The sequence below is a fragment of the Syngnathoides biaculeatus genome, chromosome 7 (genome assembly GCF_019802595.1).
Source record: "Syngnathoides biaculeatus isolate LvHL_M chromosome 7, ASM1980259v1, whole genome shotgun sequence".
Lineage (NCBI taxonomy): Eukaryota > Metazoa > Chordata > Actinopteri > Syngnathiformes > Syngnathidae > Syngnathoides > Syngnathoides biaculeatus.
Window position 1 is genome coordinate 24648073 of NC_084646.1, and position 27668 is coordinate 24675740.

At 39.5% G+C, this 27668-nt stretch overlaps 1 protein-coding gene across 13 annotated transcripts in view; it reads left to right on the forward strand.

The window, feature by feature from the left end:
* The window catches only part of dock7 (dedicator of cytokinesis 7), a 98426-nt gene that overhangs the window by 42442 nt on the left and 28316 nt on the right, over nt 1-27668 (forward strand). For 12 of the 13 annotated variants that reach the window (XR_009795781.1, XR_009795772.1, XR_009795776.1 and 9 more), the window contains exons 15-30: nt 2772-2889; nt 2995-3065; nt 5023-5161; nt 5621-5722; nt 6485-6571; nt 7581-7812; nt 8843-9007; nt 9622-9791; nt 17612-17701; nt 19511-19606; nt 19691-19831; nt 21559-21672; nt 22022-22189; nt 22591-22730; nt 24142-24311; nt 27489-27667. Coding sequence is in view for 2 of the 13 variants with exons in the window: in XM_061825371.1 (XP_061681355.1) it covers nt 2772-2889; nt 2995-3065; nt 5023-5161; nt 5621-5722; nt 6485-6571; nt 7581-7812; nt 8843-9007; nt 9622-9791; nt 17612-17701; nt 19511-19606; nt 19691-19831; nt 21559-21672; nt 22022-22189; nt 22591-22730; nt 24142-24311; nt 27489-27667 (2182 nt within the window). In the remaining 11 variants the exon portion in view is untranslated. Of the gene's footprint in view, nt 1-2771; nt 2890-2994; nt 3066-5022; nt 5162-5620; nt 5723-6484; nt 6572-7580; nt 7813-8842; nt 9008-9621; nt 9792-17611; nt 17702-19221; nt 19275-19510; nt 19607-19690; nt 19832-21558; nt 21673-22021; nt 22190-22590; nt 22731-24141; nt 24312-27488; nt 27668 lie in introns of those variants that run through there. The other variant, XR_009795782.1, reaches the window with a different exon arrangement.

The window sequence follows — 27668 nt, forward strand, 5'->3', positions numbered from 1 at the left end:
GGCCAAGAGAACATATAAAGTCTCAGGAAGCATTTGTTTCATGTAATTAGGTCATTTTCAACATTTTAGAGCCAAAGAACACTTTATTCATTCAAATAAATCTCAAGGCACACCTTCTTCTTCTTCTTTTCCTTTCGGCTTGTCCCGTTAGGGGTCGCCACAGCGTGTCATCGTTTTTCATCTAAGCCTATCTCCTGCATCTTCCTCTCTAACACCAACTGCCCTTATGTCTTCCCTCACAACATCCATCAACCTTCTCTTTGGTCTACCTCTCGCTCTTTTGCCTGGCAGCTCATCCTCAGCACCCTTCTACCAGTATATTCACTCTCACCTCTGGATATGTCCAAACCATCGAAGTCTAGTCTCTCGAACCTTGTCTCAAAAACAACCAACTTTGGCAGTCCCTCTAATCAGCTCATTTCTAATCCTATCCAACCTGTTCACACCGAGCGAGAACCTCAACATCTTCATTTCTGCCACTTCCAGTTCTTCTTCCTATTGTCTCTTCAGTGCCACCATCGCTAATCCATACATTATAGACGGCCTCACAAATGCTTTATAAACTTTGCCCTTCAACCGAGCAGAGACTCTTCTGTCACATAACACACCAGACACCTTCCGCCAGCTGTTCCATCCCACTTGGACCCGTTTCTTCACTTCCTTACCACACTCACCATTGCTCTGGATAGTTGACCCAAAGTATTTGAAGTTGTCCACCCTTGGTATCTCTTCTCCCTGGAGCCTCACTCTCCCCCCTCCAACCCTCTCATTCACGCACATATATTCTGTTTTACTTCGGCTAATCTTCATTCCTCTCCTTTCCAGTGCATGCCTCCATCTTTCTAATTGTTCCTCCGCCTGCTCCATGCTTTCACTGCATATCACAATATCCTTTGTGAACATCATGGTCCAAGGGGATTCCAGTCCCACCTCTTCTGTCAGCCTCTCCATTACCACAGCAAAGAGGAAGGGGCTCAGAGGTGGTCCCTGATGCAGTCCCACCTCCACCTTAATTTCTTCTGTCACACCTACAGCACACCTCACCATTGTTCTGTCCGACATACATGTCCTGTACTATTCAAACATATTTCTTTGCCACACGAGATTTACACATGCACTACCACAGTTCCATTCTTGGTACTCTGTAATAGGCTTTCTCTAGATCCACAAAGACACAATACAGCTCCTTCTGACGTTCTCTGTACTTTTCCACGAGCATCCTCAAGGCGAATAATGCATCTGTGGTACTCTTTCTAGTCATGAAACCATATTGTGGCTCGCAGATACTTCTTTCCTAAATCTAGCCTTCACTACTCTTTCCCATAACTTCCTTTTGTGGCTCATCAACTTTATTCCTCTATAGTTCCCACAGCTCTGAACATCGTCTTTGTTCTTAAAAATGGGAACGAGCACACTTCCTCCATTCTTCAGGCATCTTCTCACCCGCTAGTATTCTGTTGAATAAGTTGGTCAAAAACTCCAGAGCGACCTTTTCAACTTGCTTCCATACCTCCATAGGAATGTCATCAGGACCAACTGCCTTTCCATTTTTCATCCTTTGTAGTGCCTTTCTAGCTTCCCCCTTACTAATCATTGCCACTTCCGTGTCCTGCACACTTGGCCCTTCTACTCATTCTATTTAGCACATTACTGGCACCAATCAACACATTTCCATCTCCATCCTTAATCACCCTTACCTGCTGCACATCCTTCCCATCTCTATCCCTCTGTCTGTCAACCTGTAGAGATCCTTTTCTTCTTTTGTGTCCAACCTGGTTTACATGTCGTATTTGCCTCTTGTTTAGCCTTGGCCACCTCTACCTTTTCCCTACGTCGCGTCATTCGGGCTGATGTATTCCTTTCGCCTCTCCTCAGTCCTCTCAGTGTCCCACTCCTTCTTTGCTGACATCTTTCCTTGTCTGACTTGCTGTATTTTGGGGTTCCACCATCAAGTCTCCTTCTCCCCTTTCCTACCAGAAGACACACCAAATACTCTCCTGCCTATCTCCCTGATCACCTTGACTGTCGTAGTCCAGTCATCCGGGAGCTCTTCCTGTCCATCGAGAGCCTGTCTCACCTCTTTCCGGAAGACCGCACAACATTCTTCCTTTCTCAGCTTCCAGCACATGGTTCTGTGCTCTACTCTTGTCTTCTTATCTTCCTACCCACCACCAGTCATCCTACACACCACCATCCTTTGCTGCCGAGCTACACTCTCCCCTACCACTACTTTACAGTCACCAACCTTTTTTTTGTTTCATGTAATTAGGTCATTGTTTTTCAACATTTTTTCGCCAAAGCACACTTTATTCATTAAAAAAAATCTCACAGCACACCACTCACAGAAAATGTAAAAAGGAATCTCTGTCACTCATATGAAAACGTTAGTGTTCACCAAAGCATTATGAATTAAAATCAAACAAAAACAAACAAAATACATTTTATAATCACATTTTACTCACACAATATGACACCTAGACCTGTTTTGATGAACATAGTGAATATATTCTGGCAGGAATCAATGAAAGACATACACAAAGCTCTTCCTCAACAGCTTTCAATCTCTCTCTGGTTTTACTTTTTATAGTTGTCATAATTTTACTATTAGTGATACCGTTTTGAAACACCTATATATTCGTATCATGGAAATTCGCTCCAATATTTATTCTTAAGTTTTTCAAGAAAATAGGGATTCTCAAACAATTTTTTGACTTTAAATGACACATCTAATGTCCCATGTCCTCAACATTGCATCTCTCCACATTTTGCAGAAATCTCCTGTATGTAAACCCCCAGAGTCTCAACTTTGCTAATCGCCAAGGCTCAGCCCGCAACATTACTGTGAAAGTGCAATTCATGAATGGAGAAGATCCAAATAATTCTATGCAGGTATGCGAAAATGAAACAGTGGATTGTTTTACCTTTTGTTTTAAATTTTTTATCATCTAGCTATGTGGGTGATGTTTCTCTTTAAATACCTGATTGAATCCCCAGGTGATATTTGGGAAGTCAAGCTGTGCTGATTTCTACAAAGAGTCTTATACTTCAGTTGTCTACCACAATCGGTGAGTGTTGAATTTCACAAATTACACATTGGATTACATAAAGATGGAATGGACTCATTTAGTCAGTGTTTGTCTCTTATCCATGTTTACCTTTAGTTTTAATTAAAGTGAAGAAAATAAGTCTTTCAACACCCTGCTATATTGCAAGTTCTCCCACTTAGGAATCATGGAGGGGTCTGAAATTTTCATCGTAGGTGCATGTCATTGTGAGAGAGATAATCTAAAAATAAAAATCCAGAAATCACAATGCATGATTTTTTTAATGATTTGTGTTATATATGCAGATAAGTATTGGAACACCTGAGAAAATCAATGTTAATATTTGATACAGAAGCTTTTCAATGCAATTACAGAGGTCAAATGTTTCCTGTAGTTGTTCACCAGGTTTGCACACACTGCACCAGGAATTTTGGCCCCCTCCTCCACACAGATCTTCACTAGATCAGACAGGTTTCTGGGCTGTCTCTGAGAAACAAGGAGTTTCAGCTCCCTCCAAATATTTCTATTGGGTTTAGGTCTGGAGACTGGCTAGGACTTGCCAGAACCTTGTTATGCTTCTTACAGAGCCACGCCTTGGTTTTCTTGGCTGTGTGCTTCGGGTCATTGTCATGGGGAACCTTCCGTACCATGCATGATGTCAAACCATGACGTCTTAGTGTATTATCAACAGTCACCTTGGAAACGGTGGTCCCAGCTCTTTTCAGGTCATTGACCAAGTCCTGCTGTGTAGTCCTGGACTGTTTTCTCAACTTTCTAAGGATCATTGAGAACCCACGAGGTGATATCTTTCATGGGGCTGCGCTCTGATTGAGATTGACCGCCATGTTTAACTTCTTCCATTTTCCTATGATTGCTCCCAACAGTGGACCTTTTTTCATCAAGCTGCTTGGCAGTTTCTCCGTAGCCTTTTTCAGCCGTGTGGAGTTGTACAATTTTTTTCTCTGGCGTCTTCGGACAGCTCTTTGGTCTTGGCCATGTTATAAGTTTGAGTCTTCCTGATTGTATGGGATGGACAGGTGTCTTTTGGCAGCTACCGACCTCACACAGGTGCATGTGATTCAGGATAATACATGGAGTGGAGGTGGTCTTTTAAAGGCGGACTAAAAGGTCTTTGAGGGTCGGAATTCTAGCTGATAGACAGGTGTTAAAATACTTATTTTCTTTTATTTTTATTTTCTGTATTTATTTATTGTTTTTTGTATTTTGTCTTCAATTTGATACATTGCATTTTCATAGTAATTCCAATTAAGTCGTGATAAGGCAAATGTAGTTTTCATTCATGATTGCTGTTTTTGCAGTTTTTGCTATTTTTCTTTTCATTTTAATGTATTTCCTTAAATAACGGTTTATAATTTATTTCCCCCCTATTCTTACAGTATAATATTTTTTCCAGGTGAAAAACTGATTAAAATTGTATACATACACAAATAAATGGAGCAGGAACAGACAGCTGGAGTTAATGTTAAAAAAATATTGTGGATTCTAGTGGCTTTTCTCTGTATACTTTATACGGTACATTGAACCTGAATACTCATCCTTGTGAGAAGCTAGTCACCGTGTGAACCTTTTTGAAGCGAGTTTAGTCATGTGCTTGTACTTCTGTTATTTTTGGATATTTGCCAGCAGACAAATGTCCCTCCCACAAGACAAAAAAAAAAAATTGATTCCACTGTTACATCACTTTGTTGTTTTAGGTTCAGTTGAGTTCAGTTATTCTGTTCTTCTGTCCTCAATTTCCTGTTGTCACCAGACTTTGTCAGAAATTATTTCAAATAATTTTCAATTAATCCACATTTCAGAATTTTTAATCTCTGTTGACAGACAAGGCATCCCTGTAAAGAATCAAACTTTGTAGAATTAAACTAAAAGTACTCTGATGATTCATTAGTGTTTTGATGGATTTTTAGGATGTTAAGTAGAAACCAGTTTCAAACAAAACACTGATTCCCTTGATCAGATCCCCTGACTTCCACGATGAGATCAAGATCAAGCTTCCTGCTTCCCTTTCGGACCACCACCATATTCTCTTCACTTTCTACCATGTCAGCTGCCAGCAGAAGCAGAACACATTGCTGGAGACGCCTGTGGGATACACGGTTGGTAACAAGTGGACAGTAACAATAACCCCACAGGCGGTGGCCGTAAGAAATGCTGTCATGTTGTATTGGTCCAACCTAAACAGAAAAACTCTGATTCTATTTCACAAATGTAGGTTAAGGATACATATTGATGTAAAGCAAGGAACGCTAAGTGTATTTTAAGCTGTCATATGTCATAGCACCATATGAGGCCCCGTAGCTCAGTGGTTAGAGCACTGGTTTGGTAAACCAGGGGTTGTGGGTTCGTATCCCACTGGGGCCTCCACTCCCTGAGAAGGGTTGCGTCAGGAAGGGCATCCAGCGTAAAAAAATTGTGCCAAACATTTATGTGCATTCATCTGAGATGACACGCTGTGGCGACCCCGAAAGGGACAAGCCGAAAGAAACTTACTCTATGTTGTAGAGCCATATGTTTTATTAACTAATTAGTCATATATTTTAATTTTTCTTTTCCAGTGGATACCCATGTTGCAGAATGGACGTTTGCGGACAGGACATTTCTGTCTTCCTGTATCACTGGAAAAACCTCCACAGTCGTACTCTGTACTTTCACCAGATGTAAGACAGTATTTAAACAGTTCTTCATTATAATTAGAAATATTTCATTTATATAATGAATGATTGAGGTCACAGTGGATGAGTGGTTAGCTAATTCGCCATGCATTTCTGAAGGAGCGCTGGCCTTCTTGTGTGTAGTTTGAATGTTATAGCCGTGTTTTAATTGGTTTTCTCCAGGTACTCTGGCTTCCTCTCGTGGTTCAAAAACATGCATGGTAGGTTCATTGAAGATGCTAAATTGCCCATAAGTGTGAATGTGAGTGTGAATTTTTTTCCCTGTATATACTGTATTTATGTGCGGCACGGTGGCGCAGCTGTGAAGGGTTGGCTTCACAGCTCTGAGGACCCGGGTTCAATCCCAGCCCTGCCTGTTTGGAGTTTGCATGTTCTACTCATGCCTGCATGGGTTTTCTCTGTACACTCGGGTTTCCTCCCACATTCCAAAAAAAAAAAAAAAAAACCATGCATTAATTGGAGACTAAATTCCCTCTAAGTGTGATTGTGAGTGTGACTGTTGTCTGTCTCCATGTGCCCTGCGATTGGGTGGCAACCAGTTCAGGGTGTACCCTGCCTCCTGCCCGGTGACAGCTGGAATTGGCGCTAGCTCTCCCGCGACCCTCGTGAGGATAAGCGGCTCAGAAAATTGTTGGATGGATCAATGTTGAATATTTTGTGACCTTTATGTTCCATGGAAATAGAAGCACTTTAGTGTACAATATTTGAGGAGAAGAACTCTAACTAAGGTATTATTTTTTACATCAGGTTCCTCTCCCTGGGATGAAGTGGGTGGACAACCATCGTGGGGTATTCAATGTGGAGGTGGTTGCCGTTTCAACCATCCATACACAGGTAATATATTCATTTAGCCTATAGCCATTACATCTTTTCTCCAATTCCATCAGTGTTTGTTTGTGTCTGACCACAAGTCCGTTTTTGGTCTTGCTGCACGGTCTACGTTGACTATGGGCTTGTCAGTGGGAAAATGTAGATTAGTATGCTCAATAATTGCTGCTCCTTTTTCTGAGTAAAGTAAATTTCCATATTGTCCCCATTTAAAACGTTCCACTAATTTCGTATTGTAGCATTGATTTTCAGTCCTTAATATACAGTACAGTGTGCCCTTGCCCATTCGCGATTAACAGTTCGCGGCCTCGCATATTCACAGATTTTGCTCTCCCACGTTTTTTTTTAACTTACCGCATTTTGATGATCATAGAGGTCTTAAATTCTCTTCTAAATAGATGAGCTGTCACATTAGACATGGCACCTTACACTGTAGTTTCCCTTACAGTATGTGCACACTGAGTTCCAACAATTCCAAATGTTGTTGTGTGACTTGTGCAACAAAGTACACTTAAAACACTTGTTACACCATTAGCATGTATGTCAGCATATGTTTTAACATGTATGTAAGCGACTCTATATATGATGCTGCTCACGAGGCAGTGAGGAACAATTGCATTTCACATGTATAAACAGAAGAATCTTATGTATGCTGTGTCGGCACGTCATTACTGCCGATGTTGTACACACTCATGGTGTCAAATTGAAACTAAAATTATCACACCATAGCAAACAGAATAACATAACGAGCAAATAAAACAAAAGATGACTCCAAAAATAACTGATACAAAACGTAGACTTTGAACGTTATTTACATACACCCATAGACAATCGAAGCAAATCACAGTTATTGAAAACAAGGGTAAACTTAATCCGACTGTCCAACTGAATGTATTGCTTCTTCTACATTATTCATATCGCAGTTAGATTCATTCCTTGATGTTTCTCTGTTTTCTCCTTGTTTTTTGAGTCCTCTTCCACCTTGTCTAGTTAAGGTATTGTTCTCATTCCCTAGGATCAGTACTTGGATAAGTTCTTTGCATTGGTGCATGCGCTGGATGAGCACATGTTCCCAGTCCGTATAGGAGACATGAGAATCATGGAAAACAACCTGGAAACTGAACTGAAGTCCAGCATAGCAGCGCTGAACTCTTCCCAGCTAGAGCCCATCGTTCGATTCCTTCACCTTCTACTTGACAAGTTGGTGTTGCTTGTGGTCCGACCTCCAGTTATTGCTGGACAAATTGGTATGCTACTGCTTGATTTAACACTGAATAAAGGTGTAAATAGTGGTTATGAATTGACATTGTATAATACACATTGATAGTTAATGCCTATGAATTTTGAACACTGTATAACTAAAGCAGGGTATTGGTACTTCCTACTTCTTATCTTGTGCATGTTTGTTTAGTCAGTTTACATTTTGAAATAAATAAGCTGTAAATATATACCAGGTTAGCAAGGGAAAAGATATTTTAATCAGGTACATTATGAACAATTTTTAAGGAGCAGACTGTTTCAAAAATGACAGTTTTCTCAAATGCTTGAAAGTAATTGAAATATTTAAATACAAAATAATCTTAATCAATGATACAAAACATAGTAATAATCCACTAGTTCATATATGATTATCCTATTCACATTGGAGTACTCGGGATTTAACATTCCCCCCCTCGTGAGCACACAGACTTTATCTAACTTATATGTAATTGGAAGACTGTGCAGCTCGGGCTAAAGCGTTCTGTCTGAAGTTGTACCATGTCCAACAGCAACTGTAGAATGTGTTTCAATTTTTTAAAGGACAGAATGCACTAATATTACATAGAGCTTGTACTCTTTCTCACCTCAAGACTTGTTCAATCACACACAAAATTCCTCATTACTTGAAAAATGTGTCAGTTATTTTAAGGAGAAACCAAAACTTTATGGAGGAAAAAAAAATTCTTCAAATATTTCAAAATTCATCAGTCAGATCAATGTAAGTATTTACTGTATTAATACTCAGAAGTGTCTCTTAAAATTATGTGAGGGATTTGGTGTGCCATGGGATTGGCTGGCAACCATTTGTGTACCCTGCCTCCTGCCGGATGATAGTTGGAATAGGCTCCTCCACTCCCGCAATCCTTGTGAGGGTAAGCGGATGGGAAAATGGATAGATGGATTTGTGAACAGACCTCATTGATGTGCTATGAGAGCATTACTTAACTCTTATGTACTGTATCAGTTACTTTGTAATCAAGTTTTGTCTAAATCTGTTTGCATTTGTGTGCTTTTTAGTGAATCTGGGTCAGGCATCGTTTGAGGTTATTGCAGCCATTGTAAACCGTCTCCATAAATACTTGGATACTAGCCAGGACATGCATGGCCGCAACAGCCTGCTTTCTTCATACATCCACTATGTCTTCCGGTTGCCCAGCACAGACCCCAACTCGCCTTCGCCAGGTATTTCACAATACAATGTTTTTACCTTTTTGTCTTTTTTTTTTCTGGTTTTTGCTTACCTCATCTGTGTCTTTGTTCAGACATCTGTCATATTTTTCTTCTTTTGCATTTTACTTTTTCCAACTCTTTTCTTTCTCCTCCCACATCACTTCTGCTCCTGTTTGCCTACTAAAGACATAAAACCATCTTTAACAGGTACTGTATGTATGTGTTTTATAGATAGTTTTGCATTTCTTCATTAAAGGCTGGATTTAGTGGCATCTACTGGTTATGATGGAAATTACATCAATTAGCTCCCCATTGAATTGAATACTTCCTCCTGTTGTACCTACAGTATCTTTAGGGGCGAAGGAGCAGTACCTGCTAATTTCTCGTTTTTTTTTATATAAATGAAAAATTTTATTTATAGTTGAACGTATCATATAAATTTCACTGGCATTTTGCGGCATTATTTTAAATGACGTTCTGTAATGACTGTCAAAAACATTTAACCATTAACCAGTGACATGATTTCACTTTTTAACCTGTTTCATTGGATATATAGTATTGGTAGTAGTAGTCACATCATTTGTACACCAGTTATTATATGTCCCTTTCTTTATGTGTTGTTTCAGGCCCCGGAGGGCTGGGAGGTTCCGTTCACTATGCCACCATGGCTCGATCAGCTGTTCGACCAGCCAGTCTTAACCTAAACCGCTCTCGTAGCCTTAGCAACAGTAACCCTGACATTTCTGGTACGCCCACATCTCCTGATGATGAGGTTCGCGCCATCATCGGCAGCAAGGTAAACTCTTCAAACATAAATGTGTCACCAAGTTTTACACAACTAAAGAGACTTAGAATGTTTTCAGTTGGGGTGTTAGAAGAACATATTTTAGTTTGTTCGGCACATAATATCATTCCACTGTCTGGCTACTATGTTCCCACTGCACGTGTTCAATCGCTCTCAATTACTACTGATAATTATTATTACTTTTCACTTTGTCCTATATATTAATATAGGTTATATGAGGTGTTTGCACTGATTCTCTAGGTTTAACCCAAATCAAGGCAGGTGCCTTACATGCACAGAGTGACCCTATGTTCATTTTATCAGCATGTACACAAGATAGTGTAAACAAGTTTGGACATCTTATCTCTATCTAACTGCTGTAACAGCACCCCGACATGAGGAAATGCTGAACTTTTTTTGCATTGACTTCATATTGTGAAAGTCAGACAAAAAGGTGACTGAGTGCACATTTTGTTGGTCCTACATCTTAAGGATTTTTTTTTGGGGGGGGTTAATGTTCCAATTATTGTTTCACAGATTCTATGCTTACATGTATTCACAGTTCCAAATTAATTTGACTTGTGCATGAATGATTGTGATTCTCTTGCGATTGTGCTGAAATGGGAAAAAATGACTTTAGTTTTCTGTTTTTACTGAACTGAGCGCTGATCTACCGCTGATCTTTTGGGCCCTCGATCCAGCAGTCCTGACCTTTGAACCTCTTTAACCTGTGATTCCTTCCCCCATGCTGCTTGCTTTTTGCCTTGCTTCCTGTCTGCCTTGGGTCCTATGAACTTGGCACTCCTAGGGCTTAGACCGGTCCAACTCGTGGGTACACACCATGGGCTGTAAGAGTGCCCCTTGGGGATCCAGCCCTGGGTCTGCTCCAGAAACCATGCAGGTGGTTTTATGAATGCCCCGTCCTCTGCTTTGTTTCACCTTTAAAAGAACTCACCATACTCACTCCCTTGGAAGAATACTGAAATATTTGGAGTTTTGGTGGTAGATGTGTACAGTACCTTAAACTGTATACAAGTAATTTATTTCATTACATTATTTGTGTCATGATCATATCCATGTTTTATTAGTATCTATAATTTGGATAATTCTTCTTTTGACATGACAACAACTAGCAAAATGTTTACTTGTTGCTCCACATTAACCGTAATTTCTTGTGTGTAAAGAACAAATGTTCCCCCTCCAAATCTTCAAAAGTTAATACTGCATGTTACACATTGAGTAAAAGTTAGGAAATCTGTTTTTACATCCATTTAGGTTCACATTTTAAATTTTAATAATTCATTTACTCCTATATTGTGTGTGAGTATTGAGGCTGTGATACAGTCAAGTATTTAGTTTTTACACTGTGACTTTATGGAGATATTTTCCACCAACCACGTAGCTATTGATAAGTCAGTTGGCTTCCACAATGTACTGAAAACTAGAGGGGTTATGTTTCCAGGAAACACATTCATTCCTTTTCCAAGATAATAAAAAAATAACTAAAACACAACAAAATCTGGGCAGCACAGCGGTGCAACTGGTTAGAGCATTGGCCTCATAGTTCTGAAGACCGAGGTTGAAATCCCAGTCCCCCCTGTGTGGAGTTTGCATGTTTTCCACATGCCTGTGTGGGTTTTCTATGGGCACTCCGGTTTCCTCCCACATCCTAGAAAGATGCATACATTGCAGACTCTAAATTGCCCTTAGGTATGATTGTCTGTGTCTATGTGCTCTGCGATTAGCTAGCAACCTGTTCAGGGTGTACCCCACCTCCTAATGACAGGACACTTGTGAGGATAAGTGGCTCGGAAAATGGATGGATGGCAACAAAATCTGAAGAGAACAGCTAAACATGCATACAATCAAGTAACATTCATATTATTACAACTATTTAAGGCATTATGAGACAAATTTACATAAAAAAGCGTTTTAACAACTATACAATGGTGTTGGGCGCACTGGGAACTCTGATAGCAAACTGCTGTTTTAATGATGACATCATTATTGATGTCAGAGTAGGGCCCAATCTGCCGAGCTCCAATGTATAGATGTTAAAATGCTGCTTTAAATCATTTAGTCCCCTAATCCCATAAATAGTTGTATTAATGTGAATTTTAATCTGATTTATGTATAGCTATTCCTTGTCTGCTTCCTTGTCTATTTATTGTCACAAATATTTATTTTTTTATCTTGCACCAGTAGTGAATTTATCTGAGCATAAGACCCATTTAGTCTCAGTACATTGTACAAGATGGGAGGTGCAAAATACCTCCACAAATATGCAGTGTCAAAACTAAACATTTATTGCATTTGAACATATCAATGGATAGAATGTCATGGGTGTGCATGAAACATCAGAAGAAGGGGTTTCCTGATTCATTTTTGGTTTTTTTTTTCTAATCGATTTTGTGGGTATTTTATTTAAGAGCATATTGTACTGAAAATCGTATGATACATGGGAAATGACTATATGATATAATGACTAATGAATATATTTTTACAAAACCAAAACTTCCCAATATTACAGTATTCTACTATTATAACCACAACCTTCCCATGATCACATTTATAGGTGTCACAATTCCCCACCCTTCCCAATACATTTAAATGTAGTGTTATATCTCAGATCCACTGTAGGTGTCCTAATTCACATCTCATTTTTCCCCTGTGTACTGTCATAATCAGAGGTTTCTCTATGTTGTAATATCTTGGACAATGCCTATCTTTACATGGACAACAATTATTAGAGTATTGCTGTCATATATTCTGAATATAACACAGACAGAATATATCCATCTGGTGAGTTTATGCATATGCTTTACAGTGATCACGCTTTAACATCCTTTTGAGTTTTGCAGCATTTTTTAATGGTAAAAAATTGGATGCTTAAAATATTTCAAATTTTAGGCCAGGAGCTATGGAAAAGAACATGTGGTTGGACTTGTAAAATGCATTCTAAATGCATATACTTTAAGCAACTTTACCTTTTACCATGTGCATTCGGTGTCACCAAAGTCTATCATACTTTCCTTATGTAAGGCTGTATCCTCCTCACTAACGTCACCTGCCCTCGTGTCTTCCCTCTCTACATCCATCAACCTTCTCTGGTCTTCCCATAGCTCTCTTGCATGGCAGCTCCATCCAATAATTCGTCTACCAATAAACTCAATGTCTTCTCTGGATGTGTCCAGCCGATCAAAGTCTGCTCTCTCTTTGTCTCCAAAACATCTAACCTTGGCTGTCCCTCTGATGAGCTCATTTCTAAGCCAATCCTACCTGGTCACTCTTAGCGAGAACCTCAAGATCTTCATATATTCCACTTCTAGGTCTGCTTCCTGTTGTCTCTTCAGTGTCGTTGTCTCTAATCTGTACATCATGGCTGGCTTCAAATATGTTTTTTTAAACTTTGCCCTTCATCCTAGCAGAGACTGTTGTGTAACATAACACACCTGTCACCTTCTACCACCTGTTCCAACCTGCTTTGACCTGTTTTTTTCATTTTCTTACCACACTACTGATTGTTCTGGACTGTCGACCCCAAGTAGTTAAAGTCCTCTATCCCTACTATCTGTTCTCCCTGTAGCCTCACTCTTGTCCTTCCATCCCTTGTTCATGCACATAATCTGTTGTATTTGGAGTAATCTTCATTTCTCTCCTTTTCAATTCATGCCTTCACCTTTCTAACTGTCCCTCCACCTGCTCCCTGCTTTCACAGCAGATCACCTAATAAGCAACCATCATGATCTTTGGGATTGTAGTCTAACTTTATCTGTCAGCCTATCCATTACCACAGGAAGGGGCTCAGAGTTGATCCCTGATGCAGTCTCATCTCAACCTCAATTCAGTTCCAGCAACTAATACAGTCTGCTCTAAACGTAGTTTGGAACAGCATGGTCAATTCTGCTGTTTTTGTTGTGTAAAGAAGATATTTGGGTGTCATATCAATCGATGAATATTCAACAGAAGTTAAGAATTTCAGCTTTTATTTCATGGTATTTAGATCTAGGTGTTAAACAACTCGGGACACAGTTTTGTTTGAACCCACCCACTTTTCAAGTAAACAGTTGTATTGGAACATCTCAAATTAAACATAGATCTTCATGGGGGGGGGCGTACAGGTGTTATGTCTGTGACTCGCCAAGTCAATCACTGACCTTAACCCAATAGAGAATACATAGTACCTCCTAAAGAGGAGACTGAGGGGAGAAACACCCAGAAACAAACAAGACTTCAAAGAGTTTAAAATGAAGAATGCAATAGTCTGGTGAAGTCAAAAAATAGGCATGATGCAGTTATTGAAAGTACGGGTTATGCCACCAAATATTAAATTATAAATTACAATAATCAAGGGCAGCACCAGTGGCTCAGCTGGTTATGCGTTGGCCTCACAGTTCTGAGGACCTGGGTTCGATCCCGGCCCCGTCTGTGTGGAGTTTGCATGTTCTCCCCGTGCCTGCATCGGTTTTCTCCGGGGACTCCGGTTTCCTTCTACATCCCAAAAACATGCAACATTAATTGGACACTTTAAATTGCCCCTAGGTGTGATCGTGAGTGCGGCTGTTTGTCTCGATGTGCCCTGCAATTGGCTGGCAACCAGTTCAGGGTTTACCTCGCCTCCTGCCCGTTGACAGCTGGGATAGGCTCCAGCACTCCCTGCGACCCTCGTGAGGATAAGCGGTAAAGAAAATGGATGGATGGACAATCATCAAGATTAAGAGGAATGCCCCCCACCCCCACCTCACGATCAGAACTCAAGTGGTGTTCTCTTATTGGACTTCTGTGCTGTGATGACAAATTGTTCATAACAAACACCATGTTCAAGCATAATACACATGTGCGCTTGGTACCAGGACACCCTATGTCGGACTTCAATAATAGACTTAGTGGGCATGTCATGAGGCTTGTGGCCGCATGTCTTGGACAATCAGAGCTGTTAATTGATCACCACCTGGTGGTGGGCTGGCTAAGGTGGTGGGGGAAGATGCTGGTCTGACCTGGCAGGGTCAAACGTATTGTGAGGGTCTGCAGAGAACGTCTAGCAGAATCCTGTCAGAAGAAGGTTCAACTCCCACCTCTTGCAGAACATTGCTCATGTTTTAGGGGAAGCAGGGGATATTGAATCTGAGTGGACCATGTTCCGTGCCTCCATTGGTGAGGCGGCTGCTGGAGCTGTGGCAATCACCAAACCACCAAAGGTCAGGAATGCCATCAAGGTGAAGAAAGACTCTTATCGGGCCTTTTTGGCCAGTGGGATTCCTGAGGCAGCTGATGGGTATTGGCTGTCGAAACGGAATGAAGATTTGGTTGTTGCTGAAGGAAAAACCCAAGTGTAGAATTTCAGTCAGGTCAGAGAGAGAGAGACTTCTGGATGGCTTTGAGGAAATTCTGGTCTACCATTCGACGTCTCAGAAGGTGGAAAGCTTTGCACGGTCAGGAGTGTAAAGGGGGGATGGGGCACTGCTGACCTTGACTCAGGATGTTGTGAGTCAGTGGGAAGAATACTTCAAAGACATTGTCAATTTCACCCACTCAGAGTTCCTCAAGGCTCTGGATGTAGCGGGGCTGGATTGGCAAACTCTGGGTGGTGGTCACCCCTTTTAAGAAAGGGGAGTAGGGGGTTTGTTCTAACTACAGGGGATCACACTCCTCAGCCTCCTCAGTAATGTCTATTCAGGCAGGCTGGAGAGGAGGGTCTTTTTGAAATCTCAGATTCAAGAAGAACAGTGAAGTTTTCGTCCCGGCCGTGGAAGAATGAACCAGCTCTACACACTTAGCAGGGTCCTCGGGGGTGCATGGGTGTTCCTCCAACCAGTCTACATATGTTAAGAGGTCCTGGAGAAGTCATTCGACCATGTCCTTCAGGGAGTCCTCTGGGGGTTGCTTCAGGAGTATGGGGTGCAGAACTCCCTGATATGTACAACCAGTGTCTGTGTTTGGTCTGGATTGGCGGCTGTAAATCGAACTCGTTTCCGGTGAAGGTTGGAGAAGGCTGCCTTTTGTCAACAAATCTGTTCATTGATGGACAGAATTTCTAGCTGCAGCCGAGGCATAGAGGGAATCCACTTCGGTGGCCTCAGTAATGCACATCTGCTTTTTCCAGACCATGCAGTACTCTGAGAGTACAGTAATCTGAGACTATGCTATGCTTCTTTGTTGGAAAAGACTGGTGTGCCCTCTCCAGGGTGGGGATCAGATCTTGCCCCAAGAGGAAGCGTTCTTAAATATATTGAGGTCTGGTTCAGCAGTGAGGGAAGAATGGTACGGGAGATCGAGAGGTTGGTCAGTGCAACGTCTGCAGTGATGCAAACTTTGTATCGGTGTGTTGTGTTGAAAAAGGAGCCGTTAGACAAAACTTTCTATTTACCCGTTAATCCATGTTCCTACCATGACCTAAAGTCTCAAGGTGTGGTTTGCGACCAAAAAAACAAGATCCTGGCTACAAGGGGCCAAAATTAGTTTCTTCCGCAGTGTGTCTGGGCTCTACCTTAAAGATAGGCTGGGAAGCTTAGTTATCCGGAATAAGCTTAGACGAGGTAGTTCCTCTGCTCCTCCACATTGAGAGGAGCCAGGTGGCTTAAGCATCTGATTTGGATGCCTCCAGGACGCCTCCCTAGTAAGGTGTTCCAGGCATGTCATACAGGGAGGAGACAACAAGGACGACCCAGGACATGCTGGAGTGACTCTCTCCCAGCTGGCCTCGGAATACGTTGGGATCCCTCTGGAAAAGCTGGATGTTGTGGCTGGGAAGAGGGAAGTCCGGGAATCCCCGCTTAAAGCTTCTGTCACCACGACCTGACTTTGGATAAGTAGAGAAAATGGATGGATGTGTCTACAGCCAAAACACACATTTTGATCGTTACAGTTGAAATTCATTGTAGGGGTGTTGAAAGCCAAAAAGATGATTATTTTGTTCATGTCCCAATATTTATGCATCTGACTATTTCATCCGTAATAAATTCCTTGTCATGGTATTGATGTTCATGTAAATGTAGACATTGTATTCTTTCTATACAGAGACCCTTTTAACGTCTTATGTTCATTTATATAAGGTACACCTATTCGCTCCTCCTCCCACAAAATTAACTTAATTCTGTTGGGGTGAGGGAGATAATTAATTGTGGTTAAAGTAGAGAAAGTATTATTGAGACATCCTTCCCCTTCCCATAATTTTCATTTCCCATTTGTCACAATTGAACCACTTTTAGATTCACTCTCCACTATGTGCTTGTTTCTCTGCCTGAATTCCGGCACACCCCTCATAGGATTCATTTAGTCGTTAGAGCATGGACGAGTCTATTGTGTGTTTATTCTTGTTTCTGCTCACTTTCTGTGTTAATGTGTGTCTTGTGTATTTTTAACTACTACTTGCCAATTATATTTGCTTATTTTGGATATTCTTATAACTGGAAACTCGTTTTCACTAGTGGAGCACATGAGCTTTTAACTTTTGATTTTAGGCTGCAATATTAATATTTCAATGCTTTTTTTAATTAACCCTTTTTGAAGAGATGATGTCTGTCATGTAATTTGGAAGGGCTGAAAAAGGACAGCATGCTTCGTTAAGGAAGTGAAGGAAAAATCACTTATAAATCACTTAAATCATTTATAATTTGTAAAATCAAGTGGTACAAAATATTAGTCATGTCCTGTGTGTTTTGCATCCATGTCTATGTCTATGATTCCACAAAATGGTTGTGTGTGTCTGTCTTTGTTTGTGTCTTGTGAACCCAGACACCTTTTGCTTTATGCTGAAAAGAAAAGGTGCAACTCCACACAGTCGTTGCTCCTTCACTAACTTTGTTGTCACGTTCCATTCATTCCACCCGTAGGCCATGGAGCGCTGTGGCAATCGCATGTCTTCGCACACAGAGAGCGCCAGTTTCTTGCAAACTTTAACAGGACGATTGCCCACAAAAAAGGTAGAGCCACTTGCATCAGGGGAGGAAACCATCCCACCCTCTTCTTGCCCTCTCACTTGTCTTGTCTGTGAATGTAGAGTATGCCTTTGGATTGGTCAATGTTGTATTTGTTGGGTGTGACGTCTTGCTAAATATCACTCATCTGCGTCTTAAAAGGATTTTTAGTCTTGCAAATTTTGCATACATTCTGTGCTATTCTTTTCATTTGCACGTTTTATTCATGAGTGAACATCTTTTTAGTTGGCTGTGATTACACCTGAACCAAGATGTTCTAGCAGTATGAATGTAATGTGACATTGGATATTTATTTCTCGCACACAGTGGTTAGCACATCCACCTCACAGCTCTGAGTTTGTGGGTTCGAACCTGTGCTATTGCTTTCAAGTGTCACGTTTGCATGTTCTCTACCCGTGCTTGCATGGGTTTTCTCTGGATAATCCTGCTTCCTCTGTACTCCCAAAACTCTTAAATAGTCTATAGTTGTGAATGAGCTTCTGAGCGGTTGTTTGTGCCTTGCAACTATCTGGCCATGAGTCCAGGTGGTACCCTGCCTCTCACCCAAAGTCAACTGGGATAGGCTCCAGCTCACGGTAACCCTAATGAGAATAGGCAGTCTGGAAAATGGATGTGGGTATGTTTATTTTCTTTGAAGCATTGATCACGATGACTAATGTTGTGACACATTCCACCACGGGAAATTAACTATCCTATCTCATGTAATTGGTCCAAAAATTATCTACAAGAAATAACGTGTTTGTCAATCTATTTCTGCCAGTGGTGTATCGTGGCATGAATAACAATTTAATGCTCTTTCACTAGATGTCAAATTGTACATAATGAACCTGTCCATCCACCTCTTGCCATTCATACAAAACACTTAATGGCAACCGCACAAGTAACTTAATTAGTGAGCAAATTTAGGTGAGATCATCCTTATTTTAGTATGTGTAATTTTTTTAAATGTTTGTGTTGCGCAGTTAGATTTTTCGATTTTAAAATACTATATATGCCTTTGATCTATAGAAGTTGGGAAACATGGCTCTCGAGCATTCCTATGCAGCCTCCCAACTTCTTCCTTGAATTAAACTTTCTAAATCAGTAGAACACCTTGATATTTGATTTAAATAACAAAACAGACAAAAAAAAGCAAGAGCCCAAATCATAGCAACTTATAGCGGAATTCAGGGACTGCTTTTTCTTTTTCTACATTTGGCATTAAAACTTGCAATGTTGTATTTCGCATTTGTTTTGTGGGGAAAATTTTTGGTTAACACAAATGGACACATTAGACAAGAAGTAAAGAGTACTTGTTTCCCTCCAAAAAGGTAATATCTCTATCCCCCAAGAAATACCAGTGTTTAATGTATTTATTTATATCTATTTATGTATTTGTTTATTTATTTATTTGCATACTGTATATCTTTCAGAGTAAGCCGCATTATAAAATACCTTATATAATTTGTGGTGATAAAAGTGCATGCATGTTAAATTAGTTTGGTTATGTTTTTTATGGTTTGTAGAGCTGGTTATCGCAATTGCAACACCTACTTGTCTTCATCAATTTCAAAGTTAGGTAAGATAGAGTTTACTGGATTATGATATAGTACTTTCATACATAATGTAATTTGTGTTTTGGTGAGCACTATACCTTATTGTCAGGATATTTCGAATGCAGTGAACTTGGTATGAGTATAATAAAGTATAAATGATATGAGCTCACCCAAAACCTAGATATATTTCATTTTTAATTTTTAATTCCATCTATTTATGTCATCCACTTTGTTTCCTCTGCGTACCTGTTCCAAATAGCTCTTTCACGAGGAGCTGGCCCTCCAGTGGGTTGTGAGCAGTGGAAGTGTCAGGGAGGGCGCACTACAGCAGGCCTGGTTTTTCTTTGAGCTTATGGTAAGAAAAACCTATTCGTCATAATGGTCCCTCAATGAAATACTTGCTAACCCGTTACTCTGTTTTCAAACACTTGAACCACAGGTGAAGAGCATTATCCACCACCTCTACTTCGCTGAACGCCTTGAGTCACCCAGAAAGAACAGATTCCCAGAGCGCTTTATGGATGACATAACAGCTTTGGTCAGCACCATTGCTGGTGACATTGTAACACGTTTTCAGAAGGTGAATGAATCCATACTTTACATCGCTGTGGTCATTCATAGGCTGTTTTGTATTATTTGAAAACACTGATAGCTAGATCCATTCCATACATCTACCATCCGCACGCAGATGTAATTATTCCCTGGCAGACAATTATGCAAGCGCGTCGGCCTGAGATTCCGCCTGTGTGTTCGGGACCTGCTTTGCATAAGTCACGGGACTGTGCTAGACCAGAATAAAAAACACTTCTGCTGTTGAGAAGTAACAGTTTCACTCCACTACAATAACCTAAAGGTCGCTTTCTACCTCTATTGACTCAATATTGCTTATGTATTGAAGTATTTGTCTGGCAATGTCGATATTTCAGTCTCACAATTTATCTTTTTGTACTGATGTTCATGCTGTGGTTAAAAAATCTGAAGTTACTCACTATTCACTCAGTACTTGAATAATTACTTCACTATGTACTTTTTACTTTTACTCAAGTATTTTTTTGGAAGGACTACTTTTTACTTGAGTCACATGATTGTCAAGTAACAGTACTCTTACTTCAGTACAATCCATGGGTACTCTACCCACCTCTCGACCCGTATATACCCCCATATTGCATCGTGTGACCGATGCATTTCCCCACGCAGCATCTTTGCGTAGCTTGTGCATAGCTTGCCAAGCACATCTCAAAAAGAGTTGCTATGTGATCTCTTATGATTGGCCCATTTTAGTCACATGCTCTGATGACCCAAGTCAAAACTGAGTGTATGAGTTGCGCTCGAGTGTAAAGGCGAACTATGCACAGGAGAACCGCAGTGACGTCAACGTAGTTGCCGTACACACCAGCATAAAGAATCCTTTTCGTTTAAACAACATTTTTGCTCATTGGATCAGCCTGCGTTGTGTTTGTTCCATTGATCCTTTTTGAATTTTCATGTTGAGGTGGTTGTGGTCCCAACAGAACTGTAAAGCACACGTAACTTCGGTGACATGAGCTGATCCGGTAGTACATCTTATATTAATTACAAAATCTGCCTACAATTATCTAGTGAGTTTGCGGATGTTAATGTTAAATTTAATAACTGATGTTAGGGTTTATGGCATAACATGGAATGAACTCAATTCAAATTCAGAAATAGCAAATGAAAACTAAACACAGAAAAATACTGTATTTAACATTTTCATACAAGAGGCATTTGAGATTAGTCTTTGAAGTTAGTAATAGTGAAAAATGAAGTGAAACATTTTAGTTAGTTTTTTCCAGAATGAAAATGCTGGAAGAGGAGGATGCTTTTCATGTGCCACACCTGGAAGGAGGCATCAGGTGCTGGTGGAGATGGGCCTCTCTCAAGTTGGAGGCCAAAAGAAAAAAAAAAAAAAGCAAAGAAATTGGGCAAATTTAATTTTAATCTTGAATTTCTACATCAACATGTACTTTAGTGGTATAAATGTTTACCTGCGTGAAGTCAATTTGTTTATTTTGCCTTATTGTACAATTCATTGTATAATCGGAATTGCTTAATTTATGTTAAAATAATTTAAAAAAAATCTTTCTGGGGTCTGATGGATTCCCCCCCAGACTCGTCTACAACTTTTTTTATTTTTAAGTCAAATTTTTCATGCTTTTGTATGTTTGGTTAGATTCAACTGATATTGTTTAGTTTCTCATCACGTGCATTGTCTTTTTGTTGTCTACAGAAAATATGCCTACCTAGGGTTTCAGTAATTTTCACTAGGTTATGTGTGCTTTCTGTCAGGATCTGGAGCTGGTTGAGCGACTGAATACAAGTCTAGCTTTCTTTCTCAATGATTTACTGTCCGTCATGGACAGAGGCTTTGTCTTCACCCTTATCAGGGCATACTGGAAACAGGTAACACGTATCACAGATTCTTCTTTACTGTGTATCTGATTGCTTGATTGTCTCATAATACATGGCTGAGACAGTGGACATGATTATGCTGACTAAATCAAGAATTTTTGGTAATGTAGGCTGAAAGTAACTACAAGATTTGATATTAATTTGAGATGCATGAGCAATGCTTAAGGCTGAAATTGTCCTTTTAGTTTTCACTATTTGATTAATTTCATCTATAAGTATCTAAAGTCTCTTCATTGAAAGAAGTGGACCTTTCCAAACATCTCTTGACCTCTGAACATATTTGTACATGTACACATGTACTAAACTTGCTTTAATAATGCCATCAATTTCCTCTCAACAGGTGTCCACAAAAGTTTACACTCTCCAAAACCCGACATTAGAGTCTCTGAGGCTGGATTTTTTGAGAATAGTATGCAGTCATGAGCACTATGTCACCCTCAACTTGCCTTGCAGCTTGCTCACACCACCTGCCTCACCATCACCGTCTGTCTCTTCAGCAACTTCACAGGTCAGTTTTGAAAATTGTACAAAAATTATTTAATTTAGAGAAAATTACATTTACATGCACAATTACAAAATTAGATTAAATGAAACTGTGTGAATTTATTTGTATTTAAATTCAAATGATTGTTATATCAGAATCGAAAAAGGATACATGGAGTTTGTATGTTTCAGATTACAGTATCATCATTAAATAAACTGTAGTTTTAAAATTATACTATCAGTAATTAATATATTTGTGTGAAGTTGTTGCAAGTGACATCAGTGGATAGATCTAAATAAAAAAACAAACAAACATGTAATTATTTAAAAGGAGAATATAACCGTTAAAGTTCTGCTACAAATGAACAAGATGCTTTTATTTATTTGCATGTACTTGTGTAACTCTTTTTTTTTTCTTTGTTACAGAGCTCTGGTTTCTCCACACATGTTCAGGACCAAAAAATAGCAAACATGTTTGAACTGTCTGTGCCCTTCAGAGAGCAACACTTTATGGCTGGGCTAGTACTGTCAGAACTGTCTGTGATACTAGACCCAGACAATGAGGGGTTAGTATATTTACCAAGTCATGCATTAAGATTATGAAGATTAAGATAAAGACAACAATTTACGTGGGTGACAAGAAAATACTGTTTCAGGGATACGACACATCGAAATGGTGAGGTGTTTTTTTTGGTTGAGCTGAGGCTGTGTTCACACTTGACAGCTTACTTCAGTGTGAACACTAACATTCAAACCTTGCACATGACACAGTCAAGTTGAGACTAGTGGGTCTGCATGCAAAATAACTACTTCTGGTCAGTGTATTTGAAATGGGAAAGCTGCATGGACCAATTACACTGACTAGTGCTAAAAAGATAGCAGAAAGCATTAGAAGAATAATAATGTTTCCTGGCACACAGTCTCTGTGTGTGTGTGTGTGTGCCAGTGGGTCCTAGTTTGTATGTTTTAGAAGCTCCTCATGACACTCAGCTTGTAAAAAATACCTCCATCATAATGCAAATCCAAGTAATTGTTTAACACAGCAACCCACATTCTTGTTGTGGAAATTACCATACGTGACAGGTTGCAACTACATTCCCGTCTAAAATTATTGGAACGGCAAGGTCAGCTCCTTTATTTTTGTTGTACTGTATACTGAAAACATTTGGGTTTCAGATCAAAAGATAAATATGAGACATACTTTCAGAATTCTAGCTTTCATTTCTTGGTATTCACATCCACACATGTTAAACAACTCCGAACAGAGCACCTTTTGTTTGAAACCACCCATTTTTTAAGCAAAAATGAGTTTTGGCACAGACATGATTTTCTGAAAGTGAATAACATTTAATATTTGGTGGCATAATCTTTGCAGTAAAAAAGTGGAAGTTCTTAAACTGGCCAAGTCAGTCCCCTGACCTTAACCGAATAGACCATACCCTTTACTTCCTAAAGAAGAGATTGTTGGGAGAAACCCACAGAAACAAACCAGAAGTGAAAGAGGCTGAAGTAGTGCTGGAAAATTATTTAAAATTAAAAATAGAACAGTATGGTGAAGTCAATGCGAGTCAAAACTTTAAGATACCTAATTAAAAAGTCCAATTAATACTTTTTCTCACTTGAAAAAGGTATGACCTCAAATAAAATGTGCTCTGTCCTGACTTGTTTAACACTAGATTGAATAGCACAAGATAAAAGGTGGATTTCTGCACTTTTGCTTCATTCAATTTTTGAAAAACCAACCAAAACAATATCTCTGATGAATGGAATTCACCGTGTCGTTTTACACCAGATGAGTGTATGAACATAACCTCTGATAAACCTACATGGTTTTAGGGCAAAAAAAATTAATGTGTACAATATGGTATCTCAATTTTAAACGTGTCAATGATGGCTTTACCAAATTGCATGTTCTGTTTTTCCCTTCTAGGTTTCTTTTAAACCCCCATAACATCTGTTTTTACCCCTTTTTTGTAGGATGTTTGGCTTGCATAAGAAAGTGGTTAGTGTTGTACACAACCTACTGTCCAGCCATGACTCTGACCCTCGTTATGCAGATCCAGAGGTCAAAGCCAGAGTAGCTATGCTGTACCTTCCTTTGATCGGCATTGTCATGGAGACCCTGCCTCAGCTCCATGATTTCACAGGTACGAATTAAAGCACAGTAGCTTTCAGCAGTATGCAATTACCAGTACTTGTTTAAAGCTTTTGTAAAGGTTCTATGCCTCTTTTTCTAGAACTCAATAAAATCAGATATGGCCCTAGTGAGCGGTCTAAAGCCAATGTCAACTTAAAAGCCTAAAATGGCCAGTCGAAGCCAGAAGTTTACATACACTGTGCAAAAACACACATTTCATTTTTTTGCATCACTGTCTGGCTCACCAAAATTATCTAATTTTGTTAAATGCCACAATAATGAGAAAATCGCTATCTCGAAATAATGAGAAAATTACTGGTGGGGGTGGGCGGGGGGCTGGAGCATTTGAGTGGCGCCGGGGTGAAACAAAGCGAGCAAATTATTGTCTCACCTGTCGTGACTTCAACTTTTCCTCTCCCCTGATCGCAATGAAAAAATGTTTTTGTTTTTTATGCCACTGATATGACATTACAGCATAATAATTTAAGTATATCCTTTTTAAGAACAATTGTAATTCTAAAGACTATTGAACTTTACCATGTAATGTTGAACAATAAATAAAATCCATTTACCTGTAAAGTGTTGGCTCACAGTTTTGAGGTCCAGGGTTCGATCCTGGCCCCACCTGTGTGGAGTTTGCATGTTCTCCCTGTGCCTACGTGGGTTTTCTCCGGGAACTCCAGTTTCCTCCCACATCCCAAAAACATACAACATTAATTGGACAATATAAATTGCCCTTTGATGTGATTTTGATTGCAGATGTTTGTCTTGATGTGCCCTGCGATTGGCTGGTAACCAGTTCACGGTGTATCCTGTCACCTGTCCGTTGACAGCTGGGATAGGCTCCAGCACTTCCATGATCCTTGTGAGGATAAGCTTAATTTAGACTTTCAGCAAAGCAAATTTATTCAAATAGTGCATTTCATACACAAGGTAACTCCATGCACTTTACATGATTAAAAGCATCCAAATATGTAAATAAAAACATTTGAAAAATACAACTAAACCAGCTTTTAGTGCAAGAAATATCACTGAAAAGTGGAAGTACTCTAAAACAAATGAGGAAAAAAAAGTTTTTAATCTGGATCTAAAAACGCTCACACCTGGGGCTGATGTCACTTCTTTTGGCAACTTATTCCATTTTTTTGCAGCATAATAGCTAAATGGTGATTCACCTTGTTTGCTTTGGACTCTGCACTCCGTGAGTAGACCTGAGTCAGTCAGTCTCAGAGCCCTACTGGGTTTTTATTCCATTAGGATTTCTTTCATGTATTCAGGACCTTAATTTCTTGATGTCTTTATTTCTTTATTATTCATCTCTCTATCTCTCTCTCTCTCTCTCTCTCTCTCTATCTATCTATCTATCACGGAACTGCCAAAGAAGAAGACTCCTTTTTTTCTTTATTGCAAAAAACAATTATATCAGTTTTGTTGTTGTTTAGTTGAAGGAAGTTTTGACACAAGAACTCAATTGAACTATCGTCATCTGAAGACACTGCAACATATAACTGCATGTCATCTGCATAGCTATGATAGTCAAAACTAAAGTTCTGGAAAATTAGACCCAAGGGTAGCAAATAAATGCCAAACACGAGGGCTACAAAAACTGACCCTTGAGGGACCCCATATGTCATTGCCATGTTATTTAGAAGAGGCTTAACAGCAGCTACAGCTTTAGGAAACCCGCCAGACTGAAGTGAGCAATTATTTGTTGCTAGTCAGGTAGCACTGATTTCACAATAGTTTCGAAAAAATGAGATGGTATTGAGTCAAGACAGCTTGTTGATGATTTCAGCTTCTGAACAATTTTCTCTACAGTTTTTGGTCAACTGCATCAAATTCTGTCATGGTAGAATCGCTTTCTCTGGTTGGTTTCAGATGTAGAAACTTTTTATCATTTTGCTGATTTGTATTGACACTGTCAATATATGCACTTTTTCTTAATATACAATGAAGTTATCTGAACCTTTGGAAGAAACTGTAGTTAAAAACATTCCCCAAAATGGTCAGAAATAGACATATCCTTAATGTCAGTTCATAGAATCTCGAAATGACCAGGTCTAAGATATGACCTTGAGTATGAGTTGGACTCTTCATATGTTGAGAGAGGTCAAATTTGTCTTGTATGCCAAAGAGTTCTTTGGATTTTATTTCCATGTTTTTGTCAAAATGAATGTTAAAGTCTCCTGCTATTAAACAATAGTTGTAGTCAGTATAAATAATAGACAGCAGTTCTGAAAAATTTTCCATTATATCTTGTAGGTCTGTAAATTATAACGACAATAATCCTTGGATAACCTTTAACTAAAAAACACAGATATTCAAAGAAGCTAAAATGACCAAATATAATTTCTTTACACTGAATAATGATTTAAAAATAGCAGGAATATTCTTTTTTTCCCTCTTTGACACTTGTTCATAAAATTAAAATTTGCTGGTGTTACCTTATATAAAATGCTACTACAGCTACTTTCTGTTAACCATGTTTCATTTAATAGAAAGTCCAGATTATAGGTTGTAATGATGTAATGAATCAACATTGATTTATTACCGAGTGACCTGACATTAAAAAGAGCAAGTTTTGCAGAGATAATTGGAGATAAAGGTTTGATAGATTCACATTATATTCTCACTAAATTTGAAGTTCTTTTTTTTTTAATACCATATTTCTTTGACAAACTTTCTGTCCCTGGTAATTACAGGGATGAAAAATGCTATGGTATATGGTATTGTTTTTCTGGAAAAAACGCTTCATATGTCACTCATATTTACAGACAAGGTTCTTTATGGGTGAAGGAGGTGCATTTCGAATCCTAATGGGCAGCAGTTTCAGACGAGGGGAGATGGGAGGAGGATCTTGGCGTGAAGTGGCCTGGAGTCCAGCATTGACAATAGTAGACATCCTATCCATCCTAACATTGGCTTTAGGCTCCTCCGATTGTTTGGATGACACTAATGAGACGGTCTGCCCCTTATTTTGCCTTATCGCTTGTTCCTCTGATTCTTTGGGAACAACTTAGTTTTGTCTTTGTTTACACTTTTCTACCACTCTTCACAATTGTTTGAACAGCTCTTTTTTTCAGAGTTTGAGTTGTAGTTCTGTTCCCTGAAATTAGTTTGAGTGCTGTCCTAAAGCTAAAATAATTTGCCGAATCTTTCTCCATCTTTCTGAAACACTTTTTATTAGAATCCCTTAACCAGTGGGGTCGACCAGGTGGGCCTCAGGGGGCCACAGTCTGCAGCAATGGAGAAGATCCTGAGGCAGAAGGAAACAGCATGATTAATCAGACTGTTGCAATGGCCATTGCAGGCACCACCACCACCTCTCCAATGTCCAGACCAAGCAGCTTCTTGTTGAGTTCGCAGG